The 13,948-nt window shown below is 48.3% G+C and overlaps 1 protein-coding gene across 1 annotated transcript in view; it reads right to left on the bottom strand.

Annotated features, from left to right (window-relative positions):
* Positions 1-13,948, bottom strand: part of ITPR1 (inositol 1,4,5-trisphosphate receptor type 1) — a 158,615-nt gene that overhangs the window by 84,100 nt on the left and 60,567 nt on the right. Inside the window, exons 16-29 of the mRNA XM_066195842.1 lie at positions 13,619-13,777; positions 12,801-12,973; positions 12,431-12,550; positions 11,179-11,373; positions 8,843-9,094; positions 6,849-6,990; positions 5,774-5,927; positions 4,779-4,966; positions 3,093-3,231; positions 2,857-2,915; positions 2,286-2,447; positions 2,015-2,185; positions 1,032-1,097; positions 186-323 (exon numbers count right to left, since the gene is read on the bottom strand). Of these exons, the coding sequence (XP_066051939.1) occupies positions 186-323; positions 1,032-1,097; positions 2,015-2,185; positions 2,286-2,447; positions 2,857-2,915; positions 3,093-3,231; positions 4,779-4,966; positions 5,774-5,927; positions 6,849-6,990; positions 8,843-9,094; positions 11,179-11,373; positions 12,431-12,550; positions 12,801-12,973; positions 13,619-13,777 (2,118 nt within the window). The remainder of the gene's footprint in view (positions 1-185; positions 324-1,031; positions 1,098-2,014; positions 2,186-2,285; positions 2,448-2,856; positions 2,916-3,092; positions 3,232-4,778; positions 4,967-5,773; positions 5,928-6,848; positions 6,991-8,842; positions 9,095-11,178; positions 11,374-12,430; positions 12,551-12,800; positions 12,974-13,618; positions 13,778-13,948) is intronic.

The raw sequence follows: 13,948 nt of genomic DNA, 5'->3' as shown, positions 1-13,948 counted from the left end.
AGTACACAGCTGTACATCCAAAGGCTTCAAACAAACAGGGTTTGTCTGAGCTCGTTCTGAGTGCGGGTATTTTACAGACTGTGAGGCTGCATAAACCAGCCTCTGTGCATCCAATCTACAGGGAGGAGGTCCAGGAAGGTTCAGAGGAGGTATGAAAAGCCTGTCAAGGTGACACAAAGCCCCACCTTCTCATAAGGGATCTGCAGCAGCTCCAGCACCACGGCGTGGGCTCCCATGTTCCTCAGGAGTCGCTGCTGCTGCTTCCTGCTCTTCCTCACCGAGGCCCCTTCCTGCACGCAGAGCTTGCTGAGCCGCAGCAGGATCTGCAGGAGACACTGGCCTTAGAGCCCCAACTCTGGCTTTTCTTCCAGAGAACGCCAGGTCCCAGAGAGCAGCGCCAGGGACCAACTCATCTGCAGGGAGCAGGGCGGCTCCAGGCAGCCCCTCGTGGCCCGGGCTCCATCCGTGGCATCTGACTAGGGCTGCTGGACTCGGATGCTCCTTGTGGGTCCCTTCCACCTCAGGACACTCTACAATTCTGAGATTCTATGCTCCTGCAGAACTCAGCCGTGTCAAGTGAACCCAACATCAAGCTCCACAGCAGAGCCACAGGCACACCTTTAGCTCACACCACACCAGCACCACAGCACGTTCTCCATCTGGTATTTGCTACGTTAAATTTCAACAGCACGGTGGCTTTGAGTGCAAGGTACTCAGGACAGGGCAAATTAAATGGCTTCTCCCCTTGCTTACTGCCTTTGTAGTCCTTAACAATAGAAATATTGCGTTACCATCGAGACAGCAGCACACGTCACGTTTCTCACTAATCCATTCTTAAGGAAAGAATACACACGTCGTGCTTATTCTATCCTGGCTTCTCATTCAAGTTGGGATTTGTTATTACTCAGCAAATAGTTTCCACAATGGCAGAGTGACTCAGACTTTCCTGGGTGCCTCCCTCTGACTGCAGCTCTCCAGAGCTCTGTTACTCATTTACACTTCCAGTGAACTATCAAGAAGCAAAGTTTTACCTCTTTTACTACCCGGTAGTTGTAGCTGCTAGTACTTTCAGGCTTTTGAGACTTGCTGTGACCTTCCTGAGGATAAAATCAGACAATTTATTAGTAGCTTATACTACTGTCTACATGAAGGCTAAAATTACCGTTCTAGGATAGCGCCCGCTCTCCTCCTGGGAAGGATTGTCATCCTCCAGCTCTCTGACAGCCTCAGAAAAGCACACACAATTATCCTGTCAAGTCACATTGACCTCTAGGACACAAAATAAGGTGAGGGTGGGATGATTTCAGAGGCAGCAACCTCCTGTCCTTTGCCTGTCACATTCTGTCTCTAATCAAGTCTCCCCTCAAAGAAAACCCCTTCCTTTCTCTCCCTCTCTATTGCTATTAAGCTGTCACTGCACAAATACCAAGAGATTCCTCACAGCAATGTGTACAAGAAAAGCAACAAGTGGATTACTTGAATTTACTTCCAGCAATAAATGCTCCTAAACCAGGGACTGCTTCTTGCATCCCCTCATCCAGTCTTTCCTATTTGATTGCAAATTATACAGAAGCAAAAGATGCTCAAAGAGCTCTAAGCCAGATGTGCACGTTGGGAAAATCCTGTGTTATCTGGTAGAGATAAAGCACAGTTCTCTGCTGTCATTTAGTCAAGTGCCGTGACTCAAAATGCACCACCTGAGCAGTTCACAGCTCTGCCCTTACCGTACTTGAGGTACTTTTGACTGCACAAATCCATCGGTCAGTGCTGAAAGGACACAGCTGGGGAGCCAGAGCAAACCCAAACCAGCCCTGTTAGACCCTAAAGGTGACACCTCAGGCTGCTCCCGGGCATCACCTGGCTCAAGTCCTCCTCTCATTCCTGCCTCAACCTGAAAGCAGTAGAGAGAACCTCACCTAGGCAGTGTGCTGGGAAGGTGGGCCTTGTCACAGTTCTGAAAGCAGCTACACCCTCCCAACACCCACCCAAATTCACCCAAACACAACCGAATTACCTCTTTCTTCTTGTGCTCGTTTTCACCTGGCACACTGTCCATGGCCTCATCAGGACCTTGGCCTTTGTACACCCAGAGCTCAGATTTCTCCACTATTGACCTCAGCTGGTCCAGATCTTGTTTGATCTGCTTGTAGTTGTCAACATCTTGGCTGGTAACGAGCAGTTGAACCTTAGAGAGAGGCAAAGCCGTTAGTTGCACAGAAAGGGCTGGGGTCAGCTGCCATAAACACATTCAGATGAGGAATAACTCTCTCCAAACACACAGGTACCTGCTTGAAAGCCTGAAGGACTTCTTGTCTCTGGCTGAAGTGCCGGAAGAGCAGCTGCAGTGCACCGGACACCAGGGGAGGGTAATCGTGCATAGTTAAATGCAGCAGGACCCGGAGGAAAGTCCTGCCCCCGTGATCATCCAAGTCCAGAGGGGTGTTCTCCTCACTGCAAACACAGCAGGAGTCAACCAGCACATTAGACCGAGGGTCCCAGCAGCTTCTAAGTCCTCTTAGCAGTGGCAGAAAAACCACTTTTGGGTTTTTTTCTTACTTTTAAATAAGGGGGCAAATAGTACTGATATTTTACTGCAGCATCGAGCTGAGATGCACTAATCGTGCACCTTGGCTTGCACCCACAGCACAGAGCCCTTCCCTGATGGTTCTTCTGGCTGAAGAACCCCTGCTCCTTATCCCTGGTTTTTGATCCAAATGGACCCTGCTCTAAGCTGCCCCAAAGCCATTTTAGGAAACTGAAGCCTGGGTAGCTGTGGCAGCTGTTTTCCCAGTCCCCACTCCTTGGGAACCCTCCAGCCTGGGGACTCCCCCTCGACTAGCACCTGCGAAGAGATACTTTCCTTCCACCAAAGATCCCCTCAGCTTGCTCTTCGATGTGCTCAAAATCCAGGGTTCCTGAAAAAATAAACAAGACAAATACATGAGGTCGGAGTGGCAGCAAAGATGTTTTTTCCGGCTTAAAAACATTTCAAACGGCAAGTGGGGACCTGAAACAATCATCCCATGAGCCCCTTGAAGATTCCAGAGTCTTCCCTGATACAACACAACCTCATTCCTCACCAAATAACCCACCTGGTACATTAGCTGGCATTTCTTGACTACTGCTCCCAGTGGGGGATTCGGACATCTGGGCATTGCTTTCATCAAATTCGTGTTTAAATATACAAAGCAGGCAGGAGATCCTGTAGTCCAACCTCACGTTCAAAATAAACTGATGGTACAGAAGTAGGAGAAACGTTGAAATAACGTTGGGGTGTTTCCACCCCATCTACAATTCACACAAAGCAGAGCTACCAATGTGCAACATGAACTGAGCAGAGATGTGGATTTAACCTGGAAAAGTCACCCAGGGCGGGCAGGCCCTGGCACAGGGTGCCCAGAGCAGCTGCGGCTGCCCCTGGATCCCTGGCAGTGCCCAAAGCCAGGCTAGACAGGGTTTGGAGCAACCTGGGACAGTGGAAGGTGTCCCTCCCCATGGCAGGGAGTGGAACTGGATGAGCTTCAAGGTCCTTTTGAACCCAAACCATTCTGGGATTCCATCTTTCTAAGATCGCCAAATGTTGCCTTACAAATCCCCAGAACTCAGTAATATTTTCCAGGGATTTCAACGAGCATGATACACACACACAATAAACACTGATGAGTAAAACATTTTGGCAGAGTTTTGGTGCCTCATTCCTGTGTGATGCTGGCATCCTTGGCCCGTCCCCCAGGAAAGGAAAGCAGCATTTCCATCTCCATCCTGAACACGTGCTGCTGCTCTCCCGGGGTGCTGGGACACAGGAGCAGGACACGAGCTGCCAGGAGCCAGGCTGTGCCATCCCAGTCACCACTTCAGCTGGGCTGGACCAGCTGGTGCCAGAGAAACCTCCAGCCTAGCAGAGACCACCTTCCCCATGGTCTCTTCCTCTCAAGGAAGGAGCTACAAAGCCAAGAACACTCAGAGCTCTTGCAGCTTTTGGGGAAAATGCTTAATGCCATTTGAACGGCCCCTGGTGACAGGGAATGCTGGCACACTGAAACATCCCCCTGCACATGCCAGGCCACGAGAGCAGCTCTGGCTTGAGCTAAAATTAGCAATGGTGCAAGGAAGGAATGGAGCCTCCCCTGTGCTGCATCTGCTGCTGAGGGAAGGGTGCAGCCTCCCACGGGGCACGGGGAAGGAAAAGCACGGCTCTCCTGCTGCTCTCCTGCCTTCGCCCACCAGGCTCTGGCAGCATTCTGACCCCCAGGACCTCGCTGAAGTCACGGAGCACAGAAAGGACTCCTACACTCTGAGAGGGAAGATTCATCTCAGGGCAATAATAACAAGGAAAAAACGTGTGCGTCCCAAAGACTTTGGGGTGAGCAAGTGAGAAAACCAGAGATGGGAGAGGCTGGCTGTGCATGCTGAAAACACTCGTCAGGCTGATGGCCCTGCCAAGAGGAGCCTCGAGATCTCCCCATTCCTCAGGGCACTTCAGATGGCCCTGCAGACCGAGAGAAATTGGGAACACAACAGGGTGGAAAACGACAGCTCTGCCTCAGGTCAGATATTTACAAATCACTGCTAAAACCACTAATTCCTCCTGCAAACTCTTCTCTAATCAATTCTTTCAATAATGCATAATATTGGCATAAACAAGCCGAGAGCCCTGTGCCTGACAAGGTCACCTTTGCAATACTTTCTCAGTTTGAGAATCAGAAACACATAAAGAGGCAGCAGGACACAATGAATGCTGGAGGACAGCACGAGAAGCCACATCAGCGTGGTGGTACCTGGAGGATCTCAATGATCTTCAGCTTGGTGTCCATGACCAGGATGTCCTCCTTCTCCGGCTCACTCTGCTTGACATTCCCCTCGGGGGCAGCTGCCAGGGGAGTCATGGGCAGGAACCCCCCACCCCTGAGCACCACCTGGGTCATCAGCTCCCCCACGCCGTGGATGGACCTCATCACATTGCTCCCTTCAGAGAGGAAACAGCAGCGTTAGCGTGGTGCAATGGGACTGCACTAACAGGGCAAGCACCGGCCACATCCTACAAAGAGAAACTGTCTCAGCGTGACACATCCACGGGACAGGGGGAGCCGACAGCAGCACTGCAGTGCCTGGAGAGGTCCCCTGCCCTCTGCCAGCACAGGCACTACTCAGCTTTACAGCCAAGCCATGGGCAGAAAGGAGATTTCCAGGCACAGCATCACTGCCCACCCTGCTCTGCACTGCAGCAGCCTCACCTCCAGTCCTGGAGGCAGCTTTGGGGTCCAGAATGTAAGATCTAAGGACGTTAGAGAGAACCCAAAGGAGGTCACAAAGATGGGGAAGAGACTAGAGGAGAAGGGGTGTGAGGAGCAGCTGAGATCACTTGGTCTGTGCAGATGGAGCAGAGCTCAGACCTCACTGGGGGCTGCAGCTCCCATCTCTGCTCTGGGACAGGGAACAGCACCCAGGGAGTGCCTGGAGCTGGACCAGGGGAGTTTAGGTTGGATTTTAGGGAAAGGTTCTTCCCCCAGAGGGGGCTGGCACTGCCCAGGCTCCCCAGGGAATGGGCACGGCCCCGAGGCTGCCAGAGCTCCAGGAGGGTTTGGACACCACTCCAGGGATGTCCAGGGTATGATTTGGGGTGTCTGTGCAGGGCCAGGAGCTGCACTGGATGATCCTGTGGGTCCCTTCCAGCCCAGGATGTTGTGTGACTTCATGGTTCCAGCCCACAGTGACATTTTGAGATGAACCAGAGCCACCCAAGAACTTTCTGTCCTACACTTGCCAGCCTTACCTTTACTTTCCTCGCCTTTTGCCATCTTGGTAATAGGGAAGATGGTAGTGATGTGCACACAGTCTAATATAGCAAGGAGGATTTTGGTTAGTCTGAGGAGGTCACAGAAGTTGTAGAAACCAAAATATATCAGATTTCTGGCTAAGTTAACAACCTACCAAAATAACAATAAAAAGCCTGATTAATACTAAACATTTTGCTAACACAGTCAAGTTGTCTTAACACAGTGACAAGATCAAGAACCTGGCTGAGGGTCACATTTTATCACAATATCTGGGAATTCTGCAAGACTGTCTAGTTCTACATCACATCAGAAAGTTTTCTATTTGCAGTAATGTCTGTATCCACAACTGACATTCTATAGCTACAAAATCAGACTGTACTTGTCTCATTATAAAACAGGGCAAGACTAGAGGGAAGGGACACATAACTTCTATCACTGTCTTACAAAAAGGATATCACACCCATAAAGGTGAGCTTTGCAACTTCCAAGTCACTAAGTTTCCCCACAAGTCCACCCCATAAAGATCCACATACAAATACGACATGCAGGGCAAATATTTAATGTAGGCCCATTATCAGAAGTATACTCCATCAGCTGTATTTTTTACAGACTACCACAGCTTTTCTTAAATTAACGGTTCTTTGCCGCATGGATTTGCTGCATTTTATTTGCACAGACTGTTTTCACAGGTCAGTAAGTCCCAGGACACTTTTTCTCTTGGTGAACATCACTATAAGCCCTGAAGACTCTCTGTGGGTGCAGACAGTGTTTGGTTTTTGAGATATTTATCCCAGCAAAGCCTGGCTTTGCAATAACACTGAGAGCACGGAGAGTAAACAAGGCTGCTGCAAACCTCACGCATAAACTCACGTTCATTCACTGTATTTCAAGAACCATCATTGCAAACTTCAGTGGGGTTATTTGCATGAGGAGAAAGGAGCCAGCTGAGGCTCAGCACTCATTAATTACACTCACTAATTACTTGCCAAACTACCTGGTGCCGAAAAAACAACCACCATTCCGCAAAAAAAAAAAAAAATGAACAGGATAAAATCAGAACTGGATAACTACCTCAAAAGTGAGTTTATTTTTCTCTTTATCAGAGAAAGGGAACCTCTGACACACCACATCTCTTAAATATTCCTCTACAAATTCCATTGTTTGTGCAAATCTCTCCTTAATTTCATCTTTGGAAGTTCCACTGCTATCATAGCTGAAGAGGGGAAAAAAAAAGAACAAAACAAAAAAGAAAACAAAACTTAGCATGCAAATACACAGGGCTCTTTTCCCCCCAGTAGAATTTTTCATCGGTTTGTCAAAATCCAAGAAAAGCTAAAGGCTGGTAAATAATTTATCCAAACGAGGGAGTCAGGACACTGACACCAGAATTTCCTGGCTTTTGTTGGTTTATCCCATATGCTCATTGGGTACTATTTTAAAATGTCTGAGGAAAACAAAACAAAACAAAAAAGACAATTTTGTCCCAAAACCCAGAAAAAGCAATGCTCATTATTTGAGTGGAAACAATGACAAGGGATGTGCAGCACTGAGGACAACGGGTGGCCAAGAGAGGCTGAGTGGGGATGGTATTTTTCCTCCAGATAAAACCAATATATATGCAAAGCAGATATTAATTTTTAATATAAATTCTAGGGGATTTTTTCCTCAGTATGTGCAGAGTGACTTTGAGAAGGACAATCCCACTACCCCCCCAAAATACTCCTGCTTCCTGTTTGATCACTTATCACTGGTGAGCCTCTGGCAGAGCTAAAACCATTTGGGTTTATATTTTGGCCTTTAAATTTGATTTATTATCTACTGCATCTGTCTCAGCAGCGAAAACCAGGCTGGCAAGGAGGGAAAATACCAGAAACCACTGAACACCAGCATTAACATTGACGAGACTTAAATTCCTAACACGTAACATTAATTTCAGGTGTTCATTTTCTCCAACCAAAAAACAAAATGAGCTCTGAACAGTTGAGTGCTATAAATTTGGAATTATTAATTACAGAGTTAATACAAGTGATCAAGAAACCATGTGCCTGCTCCAGCTGTGGTTTTGTGTAGGTTTTTGAGCAGTGTGCCAGAGGATTTCCACTGGAAGTTCAGGAAGGGGAAACGTTTTGAGCATCTTCCCCCTTGTTCCTGCTGGTGGTGGTGAGCTCCCAGAAGAACAATCTGCCCTGAGGGGACCCCACTCAGAGGAAATGGCCTCAAACTGGGAGGTTTGGAGAGATTTTAGTGAAAAGGTCTTCACTGGGAACAGTGGTCAAGCCCTGGGACAAGGGCCCAGGGCAGTGGTGAAAGCACCATCAGGGATGGCTCCAAAGTGTCCCAAAGCGTGGATGCGGCACTTGGGGACACGGCTCAGTGGTGAACGTTGAGCTTGAAGGGCTTTTCCAAGCTTAACGATTCTGTGGCTTTTCCAAGCTTAACAACTGTCTGGTTCCTCCAAGTACATGGGGCAGGAGGAGAGAGGAACGCCCTTCCCCTGCCCAGACACGCTGCGACCACCGAGCTCATCCCACACATGGTATAAGGGAGCTGATCTCCTTCCCAGCAACATATTATGGGGTGCCTGATTTATTTACAAACAGCACCTGTATAAACAATGCACGGCTTTAGGACTGACGTTCCCTTACAAAAGAAAAGCCTTTAAAATTACGGCTCAGGCTGGCTACTTTGGCTAAGTACAGCAAACAGCTGGCCTGGAGGGAATCCCTGAGAATCAGCCGCACATCAGCCTGTCCTGGGGGAACCAAGAGGAGGGACTGGCACCCGAGTGAAGCATCTTGTACCCAGGAGACAAGAACGCAAACCCCTTCGGAGAGGAAAGTCTGGGGTGAGCACAAACTCCAGCAGCTGCTGACCACCAAACAGGGCAGCAACAAATTACTGACCAGTTAGAATTAAAGGGCTGAGGAGGGGGGCGAGAAAGGAGGAGAGAGAGAATAAAAAGGAGGAGAGAGAGAAAGAAAAAGGAGGGGAGAGAAGGAAGATGGGCTATCACAGCATGAAGAAGAGGTGCCCTGCCCATCTCTGCCTCACAGCAGGGCACTCACTCGTCGATGGCGATCTCGGAGGGGATCTCGGACCAGAGGCGGGCGTATTTGACGGGGGTCACCTGCTCCTGGGGGTCCCTGTCCACGTGCATGTGCAGCATGAGGCGGCAGAAGGAGGCGCGCAGGTCGTAGGGCAGGTTCTCGTCGGCCATGCAGCGCAGGATCAGGTCCACGTCCAGCTGCCCCGAGATCTCGTTGATGGCCAAGTACTGCCGGTCAAGGCACATGCGGGCAAAGAGGTTCAGCTGGTATCTTTGGGGGGGGGGGGGGGAAGGAAAACAAAAAAAAGGAAATGATACGCTTTAATTTATGTAGGCTTGAAGCTTATGAATTGATTTCCTGTGTACTGTAAAGTAAATATATACACAATGTACTTTATACATTGGACACAAAGTATATATAAATACATATAATATACACTTTTATATATAAATATATATTATATATAAATATATGTAAAATAAAGTGCATCTATAAAGCATAAATATAAAGCAGATAGAGAAAGCATAAATATAAAACAAACATATATAAAGCATATATAGAAAGCCTATATAAATATATACAAAGTATACTATGAAGGATACTGATACACTCGTGTATCAATAGAAATAATTTTATACTGTCTAGTAATACAGCTCCATCCTGACTGTGGAAAAAATAAAGCACTCATCAAACACTAGCAAACAGTGGAACGACAGAGAAAGTGAAACAGCACAGAATAAGTAAGACTCACTCATTAAATAAATATAATTAAATATCATTAAATTGAATGGTTGGGGTTGGAGGCGCTTTCGAGATGTTTCACCCCTGCCACGGCAGGGACACCTCCCACTGTCTCAGGCTGCTCCAGCCTGGCCTTGGGCACTGCCAGGGATCCAGGGGCAGCCGCAGCTGCTCTGGGCACCCTGTGCCAGGGCCTGCCCACCCTCACAGGAAATAATAAATAACGTTTTTCGTGAAAGCTCCAGCAGAACGCAAACAACACTTAAGGCAACTCAGCCTAAATTCTGCGTAAGGCCAAAGGCTTCTTACAGGTGCTGAAGGCACACTTTTCCCTGAGAAAACAACACAGTCTTCAACCATCAGGCACCTGATGAAACAACTACTGAGCTCTGCTCCCTCCGGTGAGAGAACTGGTAGAGAAAAACTGAACTTCGGTGCTGAGCCTGTCAGTCCATGAACCGACCACCGGCACCTCGCTCACACCCAACCAACAGAGTGCTGATCCACCTTCAGCCACAAAGGACAACACAGCAGTGCTCACAGCCTGCTGCTCACTGCTGTCAAGCGCCAGGCTGCCTAAGGAAGAGTTAATTGAAAGCAGACTCCTTTCACTTTTAGTACCCCTCACGGAATTTAACCAAACCATATCCTAAGCCCTTCTTTTAAGCATGTTTATGAGGTACAACAGACTAAAAAATAGTTAACACTACCATTGTTATACCAATATATACACACACACCAAAATGCATCAATTCTATTTAAAACCACTCAAAATACCTACTTTGAAATCAAGTATATTTTAAAAACTTTGATCTAAGAAGTCCCCTTTAGAGCTCCAACAGGCTCAAATAAAACCAGGTATGAGGAATTCTCCACTGATCACTTCAGTGGAAGAGACTATTCACAATAAAATGGTTTTTAAAACAAATAATCTACTTGTGCTTCCTGCACTGCCACAACTGAGTCTGCCCAACGACTCTCAGGGGTTTGTAACCCAGACACAGGAATTCGGTCTGGGCTGAAACCTGACCTTACACTATGCCAAGAACTCGGTGTCTTGTCAAGTCATCTGGAAACCTCAGCCGTGTCAGAGCTGCCCAAAGCACGGCCTGGGCAGTGTCAGAGCTGCCCAAAGCACGGCTGCACACCCTCCACACCCAGCCTGGGGCACCAGCACAACGTCACCTTTGTGCTGCTGGGAGTCCAGGACCACTAAAGCCTTGGAGAGAAGGGAGGAGGCACAGAGAACAGCAGTGACTTCCTGCAAACCAAAGCAAAACCATCGACTCACCCAAATCCTGCAATCCCCCAGTGCCCCCTGGACACAGGGAACCCAGATGTCACCTGCAGGGGCTCTTCCAACAGCCACCAGCAGGAAACCAGGCACAAAGTGCTTGGGGAATTGCAAACACTCGAAGCCTGAACCATCTTTTCAAAATCAGTTCAAACTGGCTCGTGTCAATACCCGGACTCCTCACCACGAATAACTTTGTGCTTTCAGCTCTCACTTCTGAGAGACTTCACCCTCCCTGTCTGGAGGCTGTTCTGAGCACGACCCAGGAGCTTTGGTCCCTCCCCAGGCAGCCCTGTGAGCTCTGCCGAGAGGTGTTAACCTGTAGTAGCTGAGCACGTCCCGATCCTCCTTCTGCCCCTCCTTGGCGTCCTGGGCCAGCTCCCGGATGCTCTTGCTGCGGATCTCCTTGTTGCTGTCCCTCCAGAACAGCCACACCTCCTCCTCGTCCTCTCCAACTTCCAAGGCGTTTTCTCCACTGGACACTTCCTCAAACTCGAACCGTGAGAGCACCAGCCTGCCAGGAGGAGGGGAGGTTACACTCCAGACCCACACACATCCTTCCCATCTCTTTTCAGACCCTTGCTAAAATATATCTTACCCTTTCAGCAGTAGTGTTTTACTACACCAAACCACTGGGGTGTACTATTACAAGCATTAGATTATAAGCTTCCCATTCAACCTTAAAAAGATGAACACTTCAGCTCCTTTCAAGTGACAAAGATGAAGAAACAAGGAAGTTAAAGACATAAAAATGGACTTCCAAAATCTTTATAGGAGAACCGAATCAAAGATCATTCAACAGATCAGGAAAAGATACAGGAAAGAAAAAATGGATTCATTCTGTATCCCATAAACACCAAATGGATCAGAACTTCTTTCTGTTTATGTGATGAAGTAACTAGAAATATATCAACTGCTGATTCTAAAAAGGCTTCCAGCAAAGAAAAAAAATCAACATCTGCAAAGACCCCAAATTAAATACTCAAGGACAAGTAAGTGATGTACCAATGTTAAGTGCCCGTGGAAGCAAATACAGCCTTTATGATTTCATGACAAGAATTAAATATACAAGTATACCCTCGGCCATTTGCGTTTTAAATACTACCTGCCTCCCTTGTGCAGTATTTTGATAATGGTTCTCTATTCCCTAGTATATATATTGAATAAAACCACCTTTATCAAAGACAACCAGGATCTGGTGGCTGCTATGAGGCCTCAGCAATGGCAGAGGAGAGCTGGAGACCCCACACCCCACCTCAGGGGGAGGAAAGGTGAGCAGAGCTGGACCAGCTCGTGCTCTGGTGCCAGCTGAGCTCCCTCAGGGCTGGGGCAGGCTCAGGGCAGCAGCCTGCACACCTCCCTGCAATGTCTGAGCGCTTTGGATCAAACAGGAGAGACGTGACGGGTTTCTGCCTGCGGGGCTGAGGATGCACCTGGCAGACACCTGCTGTCCCCAGCTCCTTTCCCTGGGCTTGAAGAGGACCCCACACAAGCCCCTGCTTCCCTGGGACGTGCCAGCACCTTCCTCCTGCTTCACACCAGGAGAACCATCTCGAAAGGCACCAACTTACTTGGTTTCAATGAGAATGTCTGCATTGGCTGGGTTCAGCACGGCTTTACAAATCAGCTCCTGTGTCACGGGAATAGACTTGTTCATGGAAACGCACAGATCCGAGAGGTAATCCAAAAACCTGGTGGGAAACACGAGCCAAAAGGGTATCAATCACCGCTGAGATCTAGACTGAAGCCATCTACACCTCAGGAAGCAAACATTCAGAGCTCCACTTGAACAGTGCAGAGCAAGACTCGCTGCCCGAGGGGACGGCAGGGCGAGTGCCAGAACACACTGAACTGGCTGTGCCTCCTCCTGAGCAAGCTGGCAGGTACAGACTTTTCCCAGAAGGAGAAGGCTAATCACATATTCAAAAATGCAGCTCTCACCTGGGCTCCCTATTTTTCCTCACGAGACTCACAAAGGTGTCAATCTCGGCAGCTGTGATGTGCTTCTCCAGGAGCTTGCGGTTGTTATGGAGCAGGGCTGTGATGGTGTCCTCGGCCAAGACGTCGTAGCCAATCTGCTTCTGCATGAAGCCAAACTGCTTGGCAATGTATTCCTTCAAAACACACAGGCAAAGGAGGGAGGGGGTGTAATTAACCCTCAGAATTTGAAATAATAGCAGAGAACAGGTGGATGTTTGTCAATACCAACATCCCGAGGAGCAAACTGGGTTAGATCGAAATTCCTCTTGTGAAAGAAAGCAAACAATAACAGACAACCTTAACACCTCCATCCCTCCCCTCTCTCCTGGGCTGGACACCAGTAAGGCAATTACAGTCATCTGAAAGGACCTTGTTTGTAATACATGGCAAGAAAAACCGAACAGCCTTAATTTACAGGGCAACTTTCAAAGGAGCCTGCAGTCAGCAAGAGTGAGCAGAGTCTCGTAATTCACCTGTGTGGGACAGTTAAAAACTCTGTTGTTTTCTTAAATCCCACTTAGAACCAGTGGTAATTACATTAAAATTTCTGGATGAAAAATAAAAATGAAAAATAGAATGAAATAAAATAAAAAATAGGGATGAAAAATAAAAATGAAAAATAGAATGAAACTGAGCGATCCCAAAACCTCTCGCTGACTGCGCAACCACAGCAGAGCAGGGTTTGCTTTATGGGATAAAGCTGGTTTTTTTTGTTTTTTTTTCTTTTTGAGCACAGGACCCACGCCGGTGCCATTGATCAGGACAAACATATTCCCAACCTGATTTTTCCTGTAGTCCTGCTGGGAGTGCCTGAGCACCCTGTAGCAGAGCCTGCAGATGTGCCTGAAGGGCGCGTGCCGCTGGTCCCCCAGCTCCTCCAGCCGCAGCATCGGCCCGTCCCCGCTGTCCGTGAAGGGAGCTTGCAGCAGCTTGAAAATCTACAGGTTTGGTGAAAAACACAGACACAAGCCCGTGAGGCACTGCCTCCTGCTCACAATGAGTGCCAGAGCTCTGTGCCTTGGTGTTTCAAAAGGTACGTCAGGAATACGCTGCAGGCACCGAGGTTCTTGGAGCAGCCCGGACAGGAGATGCTGATCACCTTTATTCAG

This window comes from Chamaea fasciata, unplaced genomic scaffold (genome assembly GCF_029207755.1).
Source record: "Chamaea fasciata isolate MVZ Bird 193981 ecotype frontalis unplaced genomic scaffold, bChaFas1.0.hap1 SCAF_13, whole genome shotgun sequence".
Taxonomy (NCBI): Eukaryota; Metazoa; Chordata; class Aves; order Passeriformes; family Sylviidae; genus Chamaea; species Chamaea fasciata.
This window is presented reverse-complemented; position numbering and strand designations above follow the sequence as displayed.